Below are 23,902 nucleotides of genomic sequence, written 5' to 3'. Positions count from 1 at the left end.
TTTCATGGTGAACAATGCGATGTCACAGCAACGAAACATGCTCCTTAGCCGATTGTGTTGACCCACCCATCTGTTTTCATTGTCTACCTCACAGAGGTGTATAACTAATCTTGCAAAGCTGTTGGATTTTTTTCCAGATTCCTACCTGATTGCTCCAGGTAGCAAAACTGGGTTTCTCAAAACCAGGATACTGGCATATCCCGGTTCCTGCCAATGTATACATGCACAAACAGAAACTGGGATACTCAAGTCCATGTAAACACAATCACTGTCACTTGAGGAGCAAGAAGCCTTAGCTATGGTCGTGTTTTAGTTGAAGTGACTGCAAGCCCGTAAACAATGGCAGCTAGTGAAGAGATTAGTGTACAGCTATAGCTTCTCTGCAGCAGGAGAGAACTCCTCTTGTGGGGCAAGAAGTTATTTCTGCACAGAGAAACGCCACCAAAAGGCCGTGTTCTGGGCTGTTTACTATGCCAAACATTCAAGCGTAGAAAATAAAACATTCTTTATTCTTAAGGTGCTTTTGTGTCCTGAAAGTCATGAAGAAAAAGTTAAAAAGAAACCTCATGGGGCAAGAGCAGTTGGCAGGAATGGACAGGCGTGTGGTCTGAGGTTGAGTTTGGTTCAGTCCAGTGTAGTCATTGTTTAGCACATTAAACTCTGATCCTTATCGTGTTTCCTCAGCTGATGTCCATCTCCCCAGTCATAACCCTAATCCAAACAGCTTTTCATCTGGTACCAGTTTGGCTTTTTAGATCTGGATTAAATAGCGACAAAGGCTGGAGGAAAGGTAGGCACTAGCAGGAGCTAGCTACAGTGGCTAATGTTACAGAACCGGCAGGCCCGTTCATATGCATATAATCACTAGGTTGCTTACCCCACAATGTTTTTTGTGTTTTGGCTGATAGTGCATCACTGTTTCAAATAAAAGCATGTTTGTGACTAATGAATGATTATGTTTTTATATGTTAGAGGTTCAGCTAGCCTTTTAGCTCAGTACTAGCCACTAGACTCTTGATTCTCTTCATCTGGGAATTTGACACTAGGAGGTCTGCAGGACTGGGTAAATTGTGATCTTGATTGCCTCCATGCTAGGTGAATCAGTTAAACTGTGGAAAAAATATCTCTTTTTTTGTAAAGTGTACTCCTCTGCGGTGGCCCAGGCCTGCCTTGTCGTATCATTTGTTGCTTCAGTTGGCCTGTAGGGAATGTGACGGACAGAACGTTCATCCAATCATCCTCTGAGTTTTGTTTTTGAATGTTCTGCCCCTCCCAAACATGGATGCCAGGCTGTAGTTCTAGTTGAAGGTAGTAACGTTGAACTAGTGGCTAGTTTTTGTTACCAGCTCATCAGTACTTCTGACACATTCTCAGCAACTCAAACCTTCTAAGTTTGGATTATAGAAAGCTGGGTTAAATTCATTAAAAGTCTGTTACTTTTGAAAAGAAAACCCAGATTGAGACGAGTGAGCAGAGCGGCCTGTTGGTCCGTCGTCTGTTTTTGTCTCCAGCTGCTTGTCCGGCCAGCTCACAGTCACCTCGGCCAGCTCTGTGTGAGTGAAATATCCCACAGAGCAGCTCTTTGTCTCAGAGGATTGGGTTTCAACAAACCAACAAAGCATCCATGGTTGCTAGTAGCGACGCTAACAGGTGAAGTGAAACTTCAGGACAAAACTTGAGCATGTTAGTGTGTTTGTGCGAGCGCCTGTGTGTGTTTATGTTGGGGTTAAACTGTGAAGTGAAACAAAGCAGCCGTTGGTTTAAAGAAATGCCACCGTTTTCACACATACTTGAAGTCCCCTCTGGCTGTTTTTCCGCCGTGGCCACCATTCAACCAAGTACACCGCTACTGGAAGTCTTTGTGTGTTTTTGTGCGTCAGAAAAAGAAAGTCAGAGTGAGATCTGTAAAAAGAGAGAGGAAAAAGTCAGGACTAAAAAAGGATAAAAACCAGAATTAGGTGGGGAGAAGTCCCCAGAGCTGTCAGTAAACAGCTCTGAGGACTTCTCTTTGAGTCTGTGAATCTCTGGTTGACTTTTCCATACAGGCAGGTAGAGGGCGCTGTTTCACATTTCCTTTAGGTGGTGGTGACCTTTCTGTCACATGTGTGATGCATTACTTTAAGGGCTGTCAAATGCTCAATTTCTAAGCATTATATGTCACTGGAATTTAATATTCAATCATGATTGATTCCATTTTTAACTTCTTTTTCAGCTCAGATGTTTTTCATTTCAGAGCAAATTTCTAAGTCTAGATCTACAGTGTGAATCCATTCTTCCTGATGTATTGATCAGTGAATCAATGAAGTCAAAGATATGCATTCAGTGACTTTTAGATTGATTGTTTAAGTGAGTGCTGCCCTGCTACATTCATCCCTGAGGAAACTGTTGGTATGGAGAGTAGCAGGATATGACCAAACTGTGCAGGAGACTGAGATGTGAGGCTGCAAGGGTGATGCAGAGACATGTGGGGGCCCGTGTGAGACGGTAGAGTGCCACCTTCACCTTACAGAGCGCCAAGTCAGCTGCATCCTCTCCACGTTGCTCTGCAGTAAGGCGACTGATGGCACGATGCTGACAGAGTCAGATATCAAAGAACTCACTGGAAGCTGGGCATCGTTGTCCCAGTCTGGAAATGAAAGGGTGATGCGGAGAGTGTAAGGACTACAGGGGTATTACACTTCTCTCAGTGCCAGGCAAAGTCCTTGCACTGATACTGCTGAACAAGATCCGTGACGCTGCTCCAGCACCAGCAACCTGAACAGTCTGGCTTTACACCTCAGAGGTCTACAGTAGACCACATCCTGGCACTTCAGGTCCTTACTGATTGCTTTATGTAATTAAATAGAGGATTGCCTGCAGCCATATCATATCACTGTATTTTTTTCGCCCTTCATGGTAACAATGTTATATTGCATAATTACAAAATTGAACTAGATGACACATTTAAATGCATATTCAGATGCTCCTCCCCCTTAAACAAACCTGATGCCATACTGAGCTCATGTCTGAGCTTAAGATCCCATTAAAATGTTCTAATAAGTCTCTCTGTTTTCACTTCTTGTAGTTTTAAATTTCACTTTTGTAATACTGAGGTGTGTAAAGCTGATATTGACTAAAGCAAATTTCCTTTTGGGGGCGTTCAAATTAAAAACACTCAAAAAACAAGAACAACTACAGACTTTTTCTGTTAAGGAACTGACATAAGTAGTGTGTTTGTCATTATTCAACTACGCTTTGGCAGCAAAACCAGCAACTCTAACTAGCTGCAGTGTTTACGACTGCATCTTTGACTCTGATTATAAGCTCGCTTCCTGGACTCAACATCGACTTACAACAGAAGAGTAACGAGTTCAAACACGTCTTTAAGATGGGTTCTTATTAAACTGGATGCTGACTCATGGAATCCTTTGTGATGTCATTTCCTTGCTGCATTTTTTGGGAAGGTTGGCAAACTGTGTCAATGCTGGCGTGCTCAAGAGAGTGGGGATAGGTAGGGTCAGCTGCCTGATACAGGTGCAGCAGCTGGCTCACGTATGATTTACATATCTCTTTAAAGGAAAGTTCCTAAACTAGACCAGGTTCTCAAATTTTTCAGCCCACGTCCCCCAAAATAAAGGAGCCAGAGACCTGGGACCCCCACTGTACCTGAAGGTTACAGTTTAGCTGTGATATCATATATTTAACCTGAATTACTCTTGTCAAATAAACATATATATATTTTAATTATTTTGTGCTGTAGTAAAAAGCCTACTTAAAAATATAAATCCCTTTTCTTAAAAACAGATTTAAAATGTAATAAAATGGCTAAAATGGGTTAATATGGTTTAATAAAATGGTGGAAAAGGTGGTGAAATGGGATTTTGAAACTAGCAGAAATGGGTCAGAAGTAGCAAAAAGTAGATATAAATGGCAGAAAAGAAGCAAAAAATGACAAAAATGGGTTAAAGTGGAAAAAAAGGCATTAAAAGTGGTAAAAGGGGGTGAAAAGTAGCCTGAAAGTGGCAAAAATGGGTGGGAAATCTGGTGAAATGGGATGAAAAATTGTTTCAAACTGGCAAAAATAAGTTAACTGAGGTAGAAAATAGAAACTGGTTAAATTGGCAAAAATGGACATAGTAAATAGTAAAATGTGTGACAAATGGCAAAAACTGGCAGAAAAAGTGGTGAGCAGAGGCAACAACAGACAGAAAGTTGCAAGAATTAGTTTAGAAGTGACAAAACCAGGCAGAAAAAAAGTGGTGGAAAGGTTTTAAAATGTTGCAAAAAAGCTTTAAAATTGGGGGGAAATAGTGATGAACACAGGTTGAATGTTGGCAATAATTGGTGTAAAGTGGCAAAAGTGTAATTTTAAAAATACTATTAGTTTTTAAGGCATCTGGAGACCCCTCTCAGTGTCTTGCGACCCCCAAGAGGGTCCCAACCCTCATGTTGAGAATCACTGATCTAGACACAGACAGAGGCAGTGACAGTTGGAGATTTAAGGAGCTGCTGTTTTTCTCTCTGTGGTTTTTCTAAATAAAACAGACTCATTATAATGAAGACAAACACAGACAGACACTGCGGTGTAAAGATGATGATGAGTGTTTATGAGCTCCCACTAATGATGAGTTAAACACACAGACCTCAGCAGACATTATCATGATTATATCTGGGAGACAAAGAAACAATAGAATGAAGCTGTTTGTGACTTCAGGGCTGGATTATGTCTCTGACGTTGTTTTTGCATACAAGACTCACACTGAGGTCTGTTTAACATTTGTGTCTGTGGGTGTGGGTCAGTTTCAGCCTGGAGGGTCGTACAGAGATCAGTGGGTCAGACCATCAGAGGTGTGTAGTTTTACAGCAACACAAGTACAGATCCAGAGAGACTATCACATCTGTTCCACCTCAAGTCCAAACAGTCTTATTTTTCATTAAAAACATTCAGTTATGATTGAAAAATGTAATACACTTGTGTTGTGTGGGCCATTAATTCTGTGGTCCTGATGCTGGACCAGTAGAGACCCACTGGTGTAGAGGACTGGTTTTAGAGAGGGGTGTTCTTTGTGTGGATAGACAGTGTAGATGTGAAAGCGAGCGTGGGAGGCAGAAGGAGGTGAAGTAGGAGGAGAAGAGTGAAGGACAGTTCAGTGGAGTGGTCAAACTGAGCTGCTGAATGTGCTGCTGGCATCGATGATTTACACTCACTGAATCAGCTCTGAGCAGATAAAGTGGATGCTGTCTCTGTCAGTGTTTCTGATCTCAGCTATCACACGGTGTTATCATCAACCGTACACAGGAGAACTGACCGTGGTCCATGGTTTGACTTTGGACAGAAATATTAAACACAAAGCCCAGCCACATCAGTCATCATTTCACATACTGACCTGTTATACGGAACTATTCTTTCCTAAATAGTTGATACAATCAGCAGTCAATAGGATTTTTCATTCCTCAACAGTTTTATTGGAATCTGGATTTTATTCAACAAAACTACCAGTGATGACAGTGGCATTTTTTAGTAAATAACTCAAAATGTAGTGTTCCAAGATATGCAAAACAGAGTTTGAAAACACTCAATAGTTTCTAAAGTTTCTTTTCTTTTTTTTTTCTTTTTTTCTTCTCTCTTTCTTTTCTTTTCTTAAAGTTTCTTCTTTCTAGTTTCTTTCTAGTTTCGTTTAAAGCGGACCAAACAGCTCTGGTGTGAATGCGCCCTGAAGGACTGAAAACAGAACTTTGTTGTAATTTTTGCATTAGGAGGTCATTTTTTTTTAAATCAAAGCCATTTAAATAAAAAACATCTTTACAGATCCAGCTGAACATTAACACCCTTCTCTGATATTACCTTAACAACTCTCTCCTCCGTTGAACTTGTACGTCCATTTATAGTTTCTCCCTTTACGATTTTTTAGCATGGGTTGGTGTGTTATTTTGCATGAAAATTATTTTACTCTGGAAGGCACGGTTCTTCTTTTTATACCATGGTAGAAATGGGCAGTTAGGAACTCCACATATTCAGCTGTTATTTTGAAACCTTCAGGCACCTTAAGGGGGTCTACCAACTCATTTTCTATGATTCCTGTCCAAAACATCACTCCACTCCATCACTTTCCTATGCAACACAGAGATAATAGTGTGCTGCCCAGGTTGGAAAGTCTGTATTAATGGTAAATTTAAATTTTAAACACACTAAGCTTACAACATTATAAAACAAAAACATACAGTGGTGCTGAATATCTCATCACAGTCATTATTCCTCAACCGACTCTCAATTTCGAGGAGCTGGAGGATTTCTGCAGCATTTGAAGCGCAAAGACTGTTGACTGTTGGAGCTTTTCTTGGCTTAGACATCACAAACACCCACATGAAGGGTTTCTCTTCCTGTACAGAACTCCACTTTGAGGGAAAAATACCTCTGAAAGTCCCTGTAGGTGGAGAGTGGGAGTCGTGTCCCCCACCCACTATCCTCCACGCCGGCAGCTTTCACGTGTGAGCACGGCTCCATTGTTCTTCATGTTCTGTGTTTCTGCAGACAAAAGCTCTGACTCCCTGATGCTGTTTTTAGGTACACATAGGTTGGTTTATATCATAAAGGTCAGGAACAGGAGACTGAAAGGTCCTGAATGATAAGAAGTAGTTTAGTATCATGTAGCTTTAATTGTAAAAGTTGTTCATTTATTGTTCTTCCTCACATAAAAGCCTTTGACATTTTACAGGCAGCAGCCTTCTGTTTTTAAAATGACTGAACATTTGAGATGCCCACTTTACCAGAAAGTGATCTTTACTGATCAGTTTTCATGAAGAATCACATGATCCACAGATTATAATTAATACTTATAGCCAACTAGATACAATGCTTATAAAAAGTATTCACCTGCACTTTTTTGATTTCATAAACCAATCATGGTCAATATAATTTGACTATTTTACAAAAAAACATTTTAATGTCAAAGTGAAAACAAATTTCTCATAAGTAATGTTAATCAAATAAAAATCTGTAATGCAAAATAAGTGATAAATATTAACCCCTTTTAAAGTGACTGATCTAATTCAACAGAGGTCCAGCTCATTGGTGTTAGTAGTCTCACAAGTAGTAATATGGTTAGTAAATGTGTCTGAAGTGATTGTAGGATAAAGACACCTGTGTCTGGAAGGTCCAGTCACTGGTTAATCAGTATTCATGGCTATCATTACACCATAAAGACAAAACACTCCAAGCACCTCAGAGAAAAGGTTATTGAGAAGTATAAGGCCCTGTCCACACAGAAACGAATTCAGGAGTATACGCAAAAGTTTTTTTGTTGTATCGGCGTTTCATCTACCTGGAAACAGCGTTTTGGGAGACCATAAGCGCTACTTATTGAAACCGGGTCCCAGAGTGAACAAATCTGTAAACGCTCACCATTTCATCTCCGTGTGGACAGCCAACCGCATAGTGTAGTGCACTTAGGCCGCATGTGCATATCAAACCAAAACGACGATGGCAGCTTACAGGGTTGTGTTCATGCTGCAAAAGAAAATGAATGTGGCAAAATATAGGTAAATCCCGGAGGACAATCCTATTCTATCTGTAAGAGAACTATGGATTGGGAGATTTATTTTCTACAATGAGCTGACGCATATAGAGAAAGCTACACAGAAGTGGTTTAAAGACAACAAGGAGAATGTTCTGGAGTGGCCGAGTCAAAGCCCAGACCTCAGTCCAGTAGAGAATTTATGGCTGGACTTGAGAAGGGCTGTTCATGCCTGATCCCAGTGCAACCTGACAGAGCTTGAGCTGTTTAGCAAAGAAGGTTGGAGTAAAATTGTAGAGTCCAGATGTGCAAGGCTGATAGAGACCTATCCACACAGACTCAGTGCTGTGATTGCAGCCAAAGATGATTTTACTAAACACTGACATGAGAGGGTTAATATTTATGCAATCATTCCTTTTATGTCACAGATTTCTTTGTTCAGTTAACATTACTTTGTAGAAATTTGTTTTCACTTTGACATTAAAGGTTTTTTCTTGTATTTTTTTGCCATAAAAGCCCATTTATATAAACATGATTGATTTATGAAATCAATTAGAGAGTAAAACATCCAAGGGGATGAATATTGTTATAGGCACTGCTTTGTGTGCACTGCTTCTCTTGGATTTTTTGCAGTGTAAATGCCAAAATGTATACAGACATGCCCTAAATCACTGTGAGACAGCAAGTTCACTGCACAGGAGCTAATGATCTTCCAGCAGCTGAAAACTATTGGTTAATACTGTAAACATGACATCAGAACTTCCTGTGTGACCGTGCTCTTTCTGTTTCCAGACATTACCCCAAGACGTCGTTCACCATCGTGGCCGACACACCAGAGAACCTGAGACTGAGACAGCAGAGTGAGCTACAGAGCCAGGTAAACATGGGAACATGACCTCAGACGAACACAGCAGCCCTGATGTTGACTGATCTCTGAGAAATTAGATTTTTTTGTCAATCCTTCAACAGTAAGGCAGGACAAAAGCCTGGTAAAACTGTCGCACTAACTTCCGAACACCTCTGCTTAGTCGTCCATCAGTTCCCTATATTTGTATATTTGTATCTGCAGATTTAAGGCACTTATCCCCGCCCCCCTGGCACCACATGGTGATGAAAACAAGCCCTCCGGTGTGTCAGAGAAAGCTGCTGTGACAGCTTGGCTTCCTGAAGATGGGCTGAGTCACTGTGACGATTTACTGATAAAAAGCTGATTTAAAGAGCACGTATGAGAGAAGAAACACGCTTCCCTCCTCTGCCATATGCCCTCATGTTAGCTCTGCAGACTGCAGCACCAGAGGACAGATGTCCACTCAGCAGTCAGCAGAAGGAGACGTGCTGTTTGTCCTGGGATACGTGTTTGTGCCTGTGTGCTGTCATGCCCCCATAAAAACCAGTTTATTACCAGTTTGTCATTTACAGAGCACAGATTTAAAGCTTTATTTCCTCTGTCTCCTCTCTCTAGTTCATATTCTCATCATGTCCCTGTCTCTTTTCCATCATGTTAAAGTCCTTGATGTTTAAATTACATCTTTCACATGCTTTGAAAGTATCAGCATCTTTTCCTCCTCCTCATTGGTTTAATTTTCTTTAAAGGGGAAGCTTTGTTTCTTTAATGAAGGATCCCAGCAGGGAAAGAGCTTTTAGAGAGTTTATCCTTGTAACTCAAGGCTGTCAAACTCAAGGCTGGGGGGCCAAATCCGGCCCATGGGTCAGTTATACCGGGTCCGGAGGATCATATCGTATTTTTATTGTAACTGGCACATCGGTTTGAGGTCTGCAGATTTCCTCCAGAATCAAAATGTAAACTTAACCTGATGATTTAAAATATCCTTAAAGGGATATTTCAAGGTTTTTGAAGTTGGGTCGTATGATGTACTTGGTTATAGTTGTGGTGTTAGCCTCCAGTGATTTCTGTGACAGTTTATCTGGTTGTTATTACTAGTTCAGAGAGATCTGGGGCATATAGGCTGTAGATGGGAATGTTTTAACCGCATAGTGGAACGAGTTTGACATAAAAGTGGGCCAAGAAAATATGTTGGCTTGCCTGTACACTGTGTCCAAAATGTACAAAGCACTTTACTTCTCCCAAGAAAACCCTCCGTGTCAGGCCCTAATTTACGGTGCAGCTTTCACCATTTTGTCTCCTTCCGCTGCGCACTGATATCCTCTGATCAGCTGTGTGGGTAACTATGCTGCGGGATCTCTCTGAGCTCTTAATAACCACCAGAGCAACTTGCACAGAAATCACTGGAGGCTAATGCCACTACTACAGCCAAGTACCTCATACCACCCAACTTCAAAAATCCCGAAATATCCCTTTGTGTCATAATAGTTTGAAAAGTAAAGAGTAAGATAATTAGATAAAAAGAAAGGAATGTAGAAAAAAGGAATTTATTTGTGTTGTCATTTCATATTTTCAATTTTGCATCTCTGTATTAAGACTTAAACTTATTATTTTGACTTTTTATTTCATATTTATGGCCTTTTAAGATGATGATTTTGAATTTTATCTCACATTTTGACGTTTTCAACTCCTAACGTTGACTTTTAATTCTTATTTAAAACCTTTAAAACTCACAATTTTTAATATCTCATTTAGAGTCACAATTTAAAATCTTAATCTATATTCTGACCTTTAAAACTATTGATTTCAAATGTTATCTTAAACCTTGACCTTGAAAACTCATAATTCTAACATCTCATATTTTTACCATCTACACTCACAACTTAAAATTTAGCCTAATTGAACTGTTTGGCCTTATTTCTAAATGTTATGTCTGGAGGAAACCGGGCATCACATGTCAAACACCATCTCAACAGTGAAGCATAGTGGTGGCAGCATCATGGTGTCGGGTGTTCTTCAGCAGCAGAGATCAGGACACTAGTCAGGGGTTTAAGAGAAGCTGAATGGGCCAAATTACAGATATCCTCAGTGAAATCCTGTTCCACAGCACTCAGGACCTCAGACTGGGCTGAAGGTTCACCTTCCAACATGACAGTAGATTATAAATCCAGAGGGAAATTCAATGACCCTAAGCACACAGCTAAGACAACACAGGAGTGGCTGAGGGACAACTCTCTGAATGTCCGACTGTGGTCCAGCCAGAGGCTTGTGTACTTCCTGTTTTTTCCAAAATAAGATTTTGTCATGACTGTGAGGGCAGCCAAAACTCCTCAACGTTTACTGACTGTCACTTTCAACAATAAAGTTGCATAGAAGGTCATGATAGAAGAAGAAAAAAGGTCATGTCTGGGTCAGCTTTGGTTCAAAAGCTTGGTTGCTACAGTGAGACACCAGCAGAGTGAAGGTAGCCCATCAGTGTGTGTGTTTCTCCTGGATTCATCTGTACATTGATGGGTTTTGAGTTGACTTTCTCCCCTGCTCTAATTAAACAGACGTCTCTCCTCCTCTTTCTTCTACCTCTCTAAGAAAGAGGTCGATATGAATCATACCTTCTTCCTCTTTCAACTTTCCCTCTCCTTCTCTGTCTTTTAACTATTCTGATCCTTGTGTGTGTCGTCCCTGAGGTGATGTTGAAATCACTTCATATTAGCGCCGCAGCTCTCCGTCCTGCTGAAGGAAACTGATTATAACACACAATGACAGTGAACAGTCAGAGCGTACGGACACGCTGTGGGAAAACCTCCACATGTTCAGCTCTGACCTACTTGTGAGGAGGTGCAGAGAAGTGGATGTGACATCACGGTCATGTGACCCGCTGATGTCTGCTGGTGTTGTCTCACAGCCAACGAGCTGCTGATGTGAAATCATCGAATGTGTCAGAAAACAGATTCATCATCCTTTACATCCCTCACATGCTTCCTTCATTACATCCTTACTCCCTCAGATCCTCTCCTTCATCCTTCCTCCATCAGATCCATATATGATGACATAAACTCTATGTGTAGGAGCACTACAGCAGCAAAGGCCCGCCCAAGGAGTAGGCTGGGCCCCTGAAACACCCAGAGAATGGGCCTTGATAACCCAGAGAATGGGCTCCTGACAAACCCAGGGAATGGGTCTCTACCCTGGAAGGAGTTTTCAAAAAGGTACGGGTGATGGAGACCCTTAGTGGATGCCACAGTGCACTGTCTTTGCACATTAAATCTAATATCAACGTGATGTGGACTCAAGATGCAGTGTAAACATGGACCTAAGTGGTGTGGTAGAGGCAGAGGCAATAATCCAGCAAAATTGAACTTAAACATGTATCAATATGAGAAAGTTAAATAAAAATGTCTGCTCTTCTCCTCTCTGTGCATTAGCTCTGTACACTCCATTTGCACCAGTCTGACTTGAAGCTTGAAGTTTGTTGTTTCCTCCTCATTCTTGTTGTTTTGTTGTTGTTTTTTTTTTCCCCATAATTTTAGACCAAAGGCTATCCTAACAGTCTGTGTGTCTGTTTGTGTGTTTTACCTCTTCAGCTTGTCATACCAGCTCTGCATGGAGCCCAGGATGGTTGAATGGAGCTTTAATCGGCTTTGTACTGAGCCTGAGAACAATGACAGTGAAAGCGGGGTACCAGAACACACACATAGGCTGGTTCTGTCTGAGCCACTCTGCAGTTTACAGCTTTATGTAACTCTAATAGGCTGATACTGGTGACTGATAGACACCAGCAGGACAACTCTACGGCTCAATGAGCCAAAGACTCTCCTCTAAAGGTCGAGGGAAGACTGACCGCCTGCTGCTCAGTTGTTGTCATTTTTTTATGGCGTTTTTGTTGCTGTAAATTGTCCACGCGGTTTGGCAGGGACGCTGCTGTTATTGAGTTTTATACTGGATGGAGACAAGGCCGCCCATAAGTGGGGGTAAAGGGGAGAGCTTTCTGGGGCCCAGCCAAACTGCGAGCCCTTGGAGGTCAGCGAAATGATGGTCCATTCTAAAGTTAATCTGTGAAAACATTTTATTTTTAACCTGAATGATAACCAATCTTATGAAAGCACAAAACATGAATTTATTTTTTTATGCTGTAGTTCAGTATAGCCTTTTTCTAAATGTAAACCCCTTTTATTAAAGTAGAATTATCTTTTTATTAGTGATGTTAACAATGTGGATGGATGTGCCGAACTATTAGGAAAGTAATGTCAGACTTTATGAGCACAAATGTCAGGATGCCAGGAAATAAAATAGAAAGAACTGTGAAAACTTTTTGTAGAATAAAAAAAGGGCATATAGTTGCAAAAGTGGTCAAACAGAGGCAGAAATGGGAAAAATGGGCTGAAATTGACAAAGTGTCAAAAATGTGCAAATGTCAAAATTGGTAAAATGTGTTAAATGCAGCAAAAATGGACAAAAAATGGCAAAGGGAGCTGAAGAAGGCAAAAAGTTTCAAAAAGATGTACAAAAGGATGAAAAAGGGCACAAACAGGAATAAATTGGCAAAAATTGACAAAAAGTGCAAAATTGGCAGAAGGTGGCTAAAGTAGGCAAAAAGTTGCAAAAACATGTTGCAGAAATTGGAAAAAGAAAGGGCCAAATAGTGGTTAAAAAGTGACACAATGGGTGAAAAATGGCAAAATAGGATAAAAGTGACAAAGAATGGGTAAATACCACAAATAAATAATTCCAACATCAGAACCCAATAATAGCTTGACACACATTTCGGCTTCAAAATGAGGGAACTGTTAGCCAGGATGTACATCTGAGTTCATTAGCATGGTGCTAACACAAGGTAAATTTCTCTCTGTTTTTTCTCTCTCTGCAGGTGAAGTACAAGAAGGATTTTGAGGAGAGTAAAGGTCGAGGGTTCAGCATTGTGTCCGACACTCCAGAGATGCAAAGACTCAGAAAAACCCAGGAGCAGATCAGTATCGTACGTATAAAAAACAAAAAACAGAAATACACTCTTTTACATTCATCTTATTGTGTCTGCACATGAGAGAGTGTTTGAAATTTGATGAATGAAAGAGAAATGGGTGGAAAATGGTGAGGGGTGCAACTAAGTCAGCGAGCACAATTACACACACCTGCACAAACACAAACAGTCAGCGCCATCTGGCCCTACGTTGTTGTTGACCTCGGCTGTTTAAGAGGAGCTTCTCCTGAAAGCAGAGAGTGTAAGTAACTGTGGCTTATTTTTCATTTTTTATTATGACGTATTATTAAGAAGAGGTAACAGCAGTGCATCTGTAATTTTTTCCCTGTTTGTGTATGTTTGGTGTACATGAGTGTGTGCATACAGATTCTGCATCCCAGTGTGTCCTGATGACCTGGTGACCATAAACAGCTAAGGTAGTTTGTCTATCTTTCTCACTTACTCCACATTCCTTCTCTCTTTTGTCTTTGAGCATCTACTGACATTTAAGATTAGGGTTTGAAACACTAAAGGGCAGAAAAACCCAAACAAGGTAGTTTGTTTGCAGATGATACCTTAGCATTGCCAAGAACTCCAGATGGGGGGCAGGGAGGGATTTCTGCGTAGAGAAGTGCGATCAAAAAGGCAAGGTTTTGTGATGTTTACAGCTCTGCGAACTAGTCAAATCAGAACAAAATGAGAGCTGCTTTTCAGTCACAAAAGTAGTGACACGTAAGGTGAAAAGTTTAAAAGCTTACAGAGAAATAGTGGCAGGAATAGGTTTCTTTGCAATCAGGTGATTCATAATGTCAGTTGGGTCAGGAAGTGAGGGACAGCTGTTTGGAATGAATGGGAACAGAGAAAAGTTAGTACTTTACAGCTCTAAATGGAGCTCTACACTGCAGTTGTCATTGGATTTCTAGAAACACTGAGTACAATCCCTACACTTTACATAATAGTGATTTTTACCTCAGTTTAACAAATTCACCTGCCGTAGAGGCGATCAAGATCACAATTTACTCAGTGCTGCAGACATCCTAGCATCGTCTAGCCAGTTGAAGGGAAACGAGTCCAAAGGAGTCTTTAATGAGCTAAGAGGCCAGCTGAGCCCCTTTGACGTATAAAAAAAATCGTCATTTAGTCACAAACATGTTATTTATTGAAACAGTGATGTACTATCAACCCAATAAACCTTGTGGTTGAGTAAAGATGAGCCGTTCATCAACAAGCCTGTTCTACTAAACAGCTCTTTTATGTGAGCCACTGGCTCTCAAGCTTCCATTTGAGTGCCAGTTTCCTTTCCTCCATCCTTGGTCGTTATTTAATTCACATGTTAAAAAGCCTAACTGGTACTAAATGAAGAGCTATTTGGGAGGCAAACAACCAACTCTACTGAGCTGAGGCAAATGATCTGGTTCTCTAAAAAGAGATGGATTGCCCATCACAACGATGAGGCTGGTACCAGAAACTAGTAAAATAAGAACTATTTAAGCTACAGCCCACTGATGCATAAAGCAAAGACACTGTCACATAGTTTAATGTTTAATTACATCCTCACTTTATTTTAAAAGCAGATTAAAAATGTGAGAACTGAACAGTCTTAAGCACTGCTTTTTTATGTACAGAAATCTCAGATTTCTGACTTACATTACTATATTATATCGTCTGATGACACCACTGCTTTACTTGCAGTTTAAAAAAGGGACAGTGCATGGGAGGCAACAGTCTTCCCACCTGTTTGCATAATCCTGTTTAAAGAGATCCAAATAAAAAAGCAGAAAAGCATGAGCAATCTTACATAACATCCATCACCTTTGTCCTGCACATATTTTAAAGTTATTCAGAGAAACACAGTCATCAGAATAGGCAAAAATACTTCATGTGTTTCTACCACGGATAACACGGCGTCATAAACCTTTGCACCCCATAACACCTAGTATGTAAATTCTATCACTTGGGGGCTCTCAGTCAAAAAAACATCTGTTAATAGGCTGATGATCTTCAAGAAAACTCTGCATTCAGTACACAGGTGGCTGTGGTCTGCTCCTCATCCTCACTGCTCTAATTATCATAAACAATAAATAGACCACATCTGTAATACATAATATATGCTGCACTCATTGAGATCTCATTTGTCACTACAACCCTTATACAGAATTGTAATTTAAACTTGATTATAAAACCTACTTATTGAAATAAATATCAGGTTTAGATCAGGCTTGAGCCCGGGACAAGTTCAGGGACAAAATGCATGGGCTAGGATAGAGTTGGGCTGGAAATTTTGGGCCTGATGTAAGCTCTAATTCCCACCCATTCACTCCACATTCACATCCTGATGGTGAAAGAGTGTCCATCAGTATTAACTAAACCCATTCAAACTCATTTGCATGCTTCTGGTGCAGCAGTGGTAGAATTTTGGGGTTGACTGACCTGCCCAAAGATACAGCAACATGGGACTGCAGAAGCTTGGGGTTGAATCTCTGACCTTCCAGCAGAGAGTCGACCAACACTACCTGATGATTGTACTCCACTTGGGATGTAACGGTATCAAAATCTCATCATAACAATAATACCCCGGTAACAAGTCCATGGTGCCCTATTTATTGTGTTGCACATGTAAGGGTTAAAAACTGCTGGAGCCTCGACAATCTCAAAAGAACTTTGTCATTTGGTTCTCACTGCCATTTGCATCCACCATTATTATGTTTTTTGATCAAGCCAGAGAGTGGGGCACAAAGTATGATGGATGTGTAAGGACTGATAATAAATGAAGCTTAGTGTTAGTTCTTGCAGGACACAGAAGTCATGCACCCAACTGTGATCAACTGATGGCCAGCTGATCTCAATTATCACCTCCCCGCTCCCACAGCCAATCACAGCTCTTTCGCTCAACACAATGGTCCATTTAGATATGACATACTTCTCATTTATCTCTGCTTGCACTAAAGGGGACATATTATGCAAAAATCACTTTCAGGCTTTTCTAACATAAGTATGTGCTTCTGGCCTGTCGACAGTCCCCTCAAGTACCAGAAAAATCCATTCCCTCCCCCCTCTCTTTCTCCACCTTTCACAAAATATGTTCTGAAACAAGCCGTTCTCATATTTTCCTCTCATGATGTCATAAGGGGAGTTAGCACCACCCCCAGGTTTGGTCGGCCCTCCCCACTTGGAAGAAAGTTCCACCCTCCTCTCCTGATCCTCTGAGAGGAGGATCAGGAGAGCCACATCCATCGAGCCACATCCATTTCCTGAGAGGGGTGGAACAGAGGGTTTTTTTAGTGGGACAAAAACCCGAAACAGGAGTGTTTTTTTCAGCAACAGACTTCACAGACATGTTTTGGGGACCTCTGAAACCAGTATAAACTTGTCTTAAAAGGGTAAAATATGTCCCCTTTAATGCTGACTCATCACACTACTGCTGCCGGCAAAGCTTCACCTCCTCCACCCAGCCTCCTCCTTTATGGCATAAAGCATGTTGCACCTTAATATGTAGATTCATGCTACTATGTATCAATTGCTCTTGAACTAACGTTATTGTATTCAATATGGTTGTCATAGATCTATCTATATCGGAATTTCTTGCTCACTGGAAAGTTAAAGCATGCTGCTTTCACTAACCCTGAGAGCATCTTTTGAGCAGAGCCTTCAATTAAAAGGCTTAAATGTATGAGAGTGTTCCTGACTAAACTGTAGTTTCCACTTCCCCTTTCTCTTCTCTAATTAAAAAAAAAGAAACACTTATGTCTAGAAGACCTGTCGTTTGAAACAGTTACATGTTCATGACTGTACTGAGACGCTTTTGTCATCATGATGCCCCAAAGTTAACTCAGGTACTCAACTAAAGTAAAAAATTAACATAAGTATAGGCATTTTTTCAATAATGCAAACAGTGCAGTCTGTTATTTTCATCCGTTAACAGACTGATGGTCCTCAAACAGCTATGTGCATTTAGTACACAGTGATGTCTATGGGTCTGTGTCATTGAAACAACTCTGAATTGTAGTTTAAAGCTTTAATCATGTAAAGTATACCTATTGAAATAAATGTTGAGTTTACAGTAGATCGGGCTCGAGATCATGAATGCACTTAATGGGACAGGATGGGCCAGGCTCAGAGACAACATGCACTGGCTTTGCCTGGGTAAGGTTGGGAATTTTGGGCCTGATGAAAGCTCTAATTCACACCATTTCACTCCACATTCACACATGGATGGTAAAGGCTGATGGGAAGTGTGTCAATCAGTAAAAATAAACCTTGCTTGGGGATATTTTAACATGTGACTACAGGAGCTGGGGATCAAACCTCTGACCTTACAGAGTTGACCAACTCTACCTACCGAGCCACTGTTGCTTTGTGCTCCATCTGTTTTTATATCCATGACACAGCATTTACACTTTTTTTTAGATTTAATGACTTAACCTTTGAGCTCAGGTTGTCCAGATTCATCCATTGTTCCATATCAGGTCCAACTTGTCAGCTCTTGTCTTAGCATCCCAACAAATGTAATAAATCTCCATTATTTTTTTGTCTTTTTGCGTCTTCCTCATCTATTTCCAGCCTCTTTCTGTCTGCCTCCTCCTCTCCCCTCCTCCCCTCTCCGGTCCTCCTCTGTTTACCTGACCGTGTGATCCTGTTATTCCGCTGCGTAAATACACCACCGATTCTCCCTCCTCATTTGTTCCACTTTAATTGATACACACATTGCCCTGCTTTCAAACGGTGTGACATTCAACAGCCCACACATTTTTTTCATTGAATTACTCTGTTATATTCAAGCTTGACCGGGTGGTGATGGAAGAGGAGAGAAGATGAAAAGCCTATAGGAGGAAGGTGTGAGGAAGACTATAGCTGAGGTCAGGATACACCAGTCTTTTTTCTTTAGAACCTCTCTGACTTTTATCCAGTGAAATTTGAAACCCCCAAAAATTGACGACTTCAGATCAGGGTGTAATCCTGTTTTATAATCTGACAGCAATTTAAGAAAGAAAACAGAGTTTTAGTTTGTCCACAGCTGGATTTAATGTGAGCTGTCTGTTAGTTTTTGTTGTTGAAAGAATGAAACAAAATAAAAAAGAAAGTAAAGACAGAAGACATGCTTGGATTTGGACAAAGCTCTGTATTCCAGGGTCCAAAGCGACTAAGGAGGCAATTGCCTTTCTGCTGAGGTTTCCCTGGCAGTAAACCTGGTTCACATCAGGACAGGATCACACAGATCTCTCCCAGGAAAAGCTTTGTGTTTCCAAATTCATTAAGAAGATCTGAGGCAGAGAGGAAGACAGAGCCCCCGGTCACAAGGCAGCTTCTTTTTAACCATCTCTAAACCATGTCCTTCTCAGTTTAGCTTCAAGCAGAGACAGACTCTTACTGAAGCTGTGAATCCTCAGAGAGACTTGTTTACTGTGATTCTGGATGAGACAGTGATAGACCCCAGCTCGAGGTGCAGCCAGGACTCAGCTGTAATCCAGGACACTGAAGACACCATGTGTTCAAAGTAGGGCTGTCACAACTTTGGAATTTCAAATCATGATTATAATGGCCAAAAATATTTTCAATAATGAAAAACCCTTCAAAGTTTATGATTTTTGTAAGAGCAGCTGAGGTTTTATGCTGTATGTAATAATAATAATAATATCTTGAATGTACTCTTTTTTTTAAGATGTGATATATCTTACATTCCTTCCAGCTTACTCACCTTCAACCCTTTGACTTTCACTCAGACTACAGAGACTCTTCATAGGTACCAATCTTTGTTTAATACCACACTCACAATGACACACTTTACCCAGCACTGGCACTGTGACTGAGACGAAGGGCATGGTGGCGATAAGGTCTCGAGTAGAGGGCTAAATGTGGAAGTTAAAAAGTGATAAGAAGCACCCGATGAACTGACACGCAGAAGATGATCAGCCATCACAGGAGATAGGCAGAGCAGACGAAGTAGCTTGGCCTCTGGTGAGTTTATAGTTTATGTTAAAAGAAGGTGAAAGACGGCGAACAGGAGAGTACAAAGAAACAGAGACAGCATCAAGAACATTCAGAATCAGGAAAGGTTACAAGACGACTCTCAGAACTGGGAACCAACACAACAGAGAGGGCTATATATCACATAAGAAGTGTGGATCAGCAAGCAACAGAGACGTTGTTTGGAAAGCTCAAACACTAACCGAACAATCAAGGCAACCAAAAGAGATCATTTGTGGAAACACAGCCATAAAACAAACAAGGTAAGTGCAGCAATAAGGAGACCAACTGTAAGAACCAGATAATTCAAAAGTAGACAAATGTATTTGATGCTATTGAATGGGCGTGGTCATTAAGAAGAGATTTCTGATTTAGTGACCATGAGCTTAAAGAATCTGGAAGGAGGGCCAGGACTGACTCAAACACGTTGACTTTGTGGAGCTAAAGGTCACCTTGGCAGAAGGCAAGATGGAAACATGAAGAATTGTGACAGGAGAGTGACTGAGTCAGTCTTAGTGTGCAGTTTTAGGATTGATGAGTGCTTTCTCTTTCCATTTTTGCTTATATTTGGTCTGATATATGATGTTTAAGTAGTCTGATGTATAAGACAAACCAGGTATATCGTTCCAATAGGGCAGCAATCATCCACCTCCCTCTAGACCTCTCTAAACTGTTTCTCCTAATGTAATGGACAGAGGTGGGTATGCTTCAGCTTGACAAACACTCCACAATTTTAAGCCTGGCTTTAGGCTCTGGAGATTGAAGGATGAGTTCTGAATTAAGGCTGGCTGCTGCTGATTATTTGTCTAGATAATTCTAAAATGTGCAGTGTCTACATGATTATTCTTCTGCTCCCAGTCATGCCAGTGCCTGCTCTAGCATGATTCATAAATATCAAACTCGGTTGATACCTCAGCCATGATTTCATCCTCACTACTTCCCTTATTTTATTTCTTTGGTTATTGTCCAGGCCTTTGTCAGGCCCAGGCCCCATCTCTTCAGGTGTCTTCTCAGCTGACACCCCCCTCCTGACATCTTGTCCAGCCCACTGGGTCCTGGGGACCCAGTATTCAATGAGCTGGATCAGGGAGGGGGAAGTGGCCCTGGTGCCCTCTTAAAGTGCAACCACCACCACTGAATCTAGCAGCTGACCCTTCCCATTTCTGCTCTCCTGAACCAACAGCATTAGACACATGGTTTTCCATCCATCCATCCATCCATCCATCCATCCATCCATCCATCATCTGCTTATCTTGGGCCATCAGCCCAGTATCTCCTGTCCTCAGCGACACTTTCCAACTCCTTCTGGGAGTTACCAAAGTGTTCCCACACAAGACAGGATATATAAACTCTCCAGCGCATGCTGGGTCTTCCTCGAATTTCTCCCCCCAGCTAGACGTGCCCAGAAGACCTCCAAAGAAAGGCACTCAGGAGGCATCCTGATCAAAAGCTTGAACCACCTCAACTGGCTCCTTTTGATGTGAAGCAGCAGTAGCTCTACTCCTAGCTCCCTCTAGATGTCTGAACTCCTCAACCTATTTCTGATTCAGAGCCCAGCCACCTGAAAAAAACTCATTTTGGTAACTTGTATCCTCAATCTCATTTTTTCATTGATTACCCAGAGTTCATGACCGGGGGTGAGGGTTGTGAGGTAGATCGACCATTAAATTGAAAGTTTTGCGTTTTGGCTCAGTTCCCTCTTCACCACAATGGAACGGCCTGACTCCCAGAGTACTGCGGATGTTGCACCAGTCCGCCTGTCAATCTCACACTCCCTTTGACCCTCACTCATGAACAACACCCCAAGACACCTGAACTCCTTCACCTGAAGCAAAGACTTACTCCCCCCACCTTCAAACTTCAATTAAAAGCCTGAGCGTTTATTTGTTTCAGTCAATGAAATGACCCTGCCTTTATATGAGACAGCTGGGGGGTTTTTGTAAACGTGCAGCTACATCAAGCTAGTAAAAGGGACTAGGCCTTAAATTAAGATGGGCTTTTATTTGAAATACTAGGGTATGAAGTTTTGCTCATTTTTTCTTCCACCATAATGTATATCTGTGTTCATTTTTCCCTTCTCAGTAGTTTTTGTCCAAATGAACCCAATTAATCCCCCTTCAATGACCCTCTCCTTGGTCTTTTAGTCTTATTTGCCTTCACTTTGCTTCTTGTGTTTGTTTTTTAAATGGTGTTATCAGTAAACTCTCCAAACTGTGCTTTTTCTCTAGAATTGACTGACATGGAGGGAGGGGAGGCCCCAGCTGCTCCAGTATGTGCTGACCAAAAAGAAGAAGTGACGAAGGTGGTGGGAGAGATAGTAGAATCTTTCCAGGAGACGGTTGAAACAACGGTGACGACTCTGACTACAGTAGTGGAAACGACTACAAAGATGGAGGTGGAGATAAAGGAGGAGGTCCAAAGTGACAAAACGAAAGAAGAAGAGGAGAAGAAAGAAGAGGAGGAGGAAGAAGAGGAGGAAAATGAAGCAAAGACAGAAGACGAAGAAGAAACTGAAGCAGAGATGGAGGGGAAAGAGGAGGAGAGTGGAGGAGAAGAGGAGAGCCGAGCTAGGAAGTTGTTAGATGCCTGGGAGACTGAGGTAAGATCTTTGATTTTATCTGTATCTGCATGTCTGAAATGCTTTCTCATTTAAAGCCTAAAAACAGTCACATAAAAAAACAGTATCCTCTGGATACTGAAGACATAATTCACCTCTGATATTCTGAAGTTATACTCTCTTTTTTATCATTAAATTTTATGAGAAACATCTTCTGTATTAAGTTTGATGTAGTCCTGAATGACAAGTAATATTTATTTTTTTAACTCCAATTGTTAGGTTAAGAAACAGTCAGAAAGCATGAATATAAAAAGTAAAGCAGACATCCTGTTCATTTCTGCATATGCTGTAGAGTGTGTTAAAAATGTTGTAAAGTTTTGTTTTCAGCTTTTGACTTAGAACCAGTTTTCTTGCTAACTTGTTAACATCAGCCACATTAAAAGTATTCATGTTGTTCTTCCCTAATGCACCGTCAAATCAAGTATGTAGTACATTCTGAATTCCTAGAAAGTAGTTAGAATACAAAAGTGGCTGTACAGTAATACATTAAACTAACCAAGTTTCTGCAGGAGCTGGTAGGATGGGTGAAATGTGTATAAAAACAGAATACAGTGATTTTTTAACCTGTGTTTAACTACATTCAGCACAAAGACAAGATAATATCAATCAAGATAATATCATTAAAAGATTCAGAGAATCTGGAGGAATCTCTGCACGAAAGAGCCAAGGATGAAAAGCAACATTGCCAGGGACCTTTGGCCCCTCAGATCAGTGTTAATTTTGTCGACAAAAACTATGACTAAAAAATGTTCGTTGCCTTTTTTTCCATGACAACAACTAGACTAAAACCAACAAAAAAAAAACCTGTGATGACTAAAACTGACAAAAACTAAGTTTAGTTTCATCAAGATGACTAAAATTAGATTAAAATGTAATGTAGTTTTTGTGGGACATTCAAAATCTGTGATATTTCTCCACTGTGGGTAAATCTGTCCAAAAAAAATGCATCTGTATCTATTCTACCTCTCAGCTGTAGAAGGCAGGGACCCCTGGTTTGGCAGAGTGGCTAGAATATACTACCATGATTTGGTACCAGATTTAGGCAAGAATATACATGCTTGGACTAAAAGTAAAGACTAAAATGTGAGGACTTTTTATGGACTAAGACTGGACTAACATTTTTTGAGTTTTCGTCGACTAAAACTTAAAAGAATAGAAATGACTAAAATGTGACTAAAACTAAATTGCATTTCATTTAAAGACTAAAACTAAGACTTTAATTAAAAATAGCTGCCAAAATTAACACTGCCTCAGATGACCCCTCAGATGGCACTGCACTGAAAACCATCATCGTTCTTTGATGGATTTTCCTACGTGGGCTCAGGAACTCTTCAGAAAATCATTGTCCATTAACACAGTACGCCGCTGCATCTACAAATGTGAGTTAAAGGTGCAGTGTTTAACATTTAGCCTTGTTAGCATTTCGCTAAACAAACTTGGTAAAAATTAAGCGCTTTATATACAAACAGGTCTATCTAAATGAGGGTTTAATAACCTGAGTGTATGAAATTGTTGTATTTTGATTAACTTAAGATAAGGCTTCTATTAATACATAGAGAGAATCCCTTTATGGAGTCCACCATCTTGAATTCATGCATCTTGCATGTTTTTACAGTACCACTGAAGGGACCAAATAACAGAAATACAATTTTTAAAATTGCCCCTGGTTGCAACAGTTACTGCCAGAAGTGCACGTATCAGTATAGAATCTTTATTTTTGGTTGTTGCTAATTCGCCCCAATTTTACAAACTGCACCTTTAAGACTCCACCACAAAAAGTGAAAGTCATATATCAACAACATCTAGAAGCCTCGCCCACTGGAGTCCACATTCGAAAATGTTTTTATAATGGCCATCACGTCCTCTTGGTTAATGAGGAAACAAAACAACCAGATTATTAAAAGTTCAGAAGCCAGCATCTGTGATGGTACGGGGGTGTTTTAGTGCCCGTGGCACTGGTCACTTGCACATCTGTGAAGGCAACTTTGATACTAAGAGGTACGTACAGGTTTTGGATCAGTCTATGCTTC

The 23,902-nt window shown here is 40.7% G+C and overlaps 2 protein-coding genes across 5 annotated transcripts in view; both read left to right on the top strand.

Moving 5' to 3' along the window:
* Positions 1 to 13,384, top strand: part of LOC121527232 (LIM zinc-binding domain-containing Nebulette-like) — a 46,024-nt gene extending 32,640 nt beyond the window's left edge. The window contains exons 3-4 of the mRNA XM_041814087.1: positions 8,286 to 8,370; positions 13,202 to 13,384. Coding sequence (XP_041670021.1) covers positions 8,286 to 8,370; positions 13,202 to 13,375 — 259 coding nt within the window. The 3' untranslated portion in view covers positions 13,376 to 13,384. The remainder of the gene's footprint in view (positions 1 to 8,285; positions 8,371 to 13,201) is intronic.
* A 208-nt stretch (positions 13,385 to 13,592) lies between these two features.
* The window catches only part of LOC121527230 (nebulin-like), a 96,007-nt gene continuing 85,697 nt past the window's right edge, over positions 13,593 to 23,902 (top strand). For all 4 annotated transcript variants that reach the window (XR_005993384.1, XR_005993385.1, XM_041814085.1 and 1 more), the window contains exons 1-2: positions 13,593 to 13,728; positions 21,484 to 21,854. Coding sequence is in view for 2 of the 4 variants with exons in the window: in XM_041814085.1 (XP_041670019.1) it covers positions 21,495 to 21,854 (360 nt within the window). In the remaining 2 variants the exon portion in view is untranslated. The remainder of the gene's footprint in view (positions 13,729 to 21,483; positions 21,855 to 23,902) is intronic.

This window comes from Cheilinus undulatus, linkage group 19 (assembly GCF_018320785.1).
Source record: "Cheilinus undulatus linkage group 19, ASM1832078v1, whole genome shotgun sequence".
NCBI lineage: Eukaryota > Metazoa > Chordata > Actinopteri > Labriformes > Labridae > Cheilinus > Cheilinus undulatus.
Note: the sequence above shows the minus strand (reverse complement) of the source record. Positions and strands in the feature narration are given on the sequence as shown.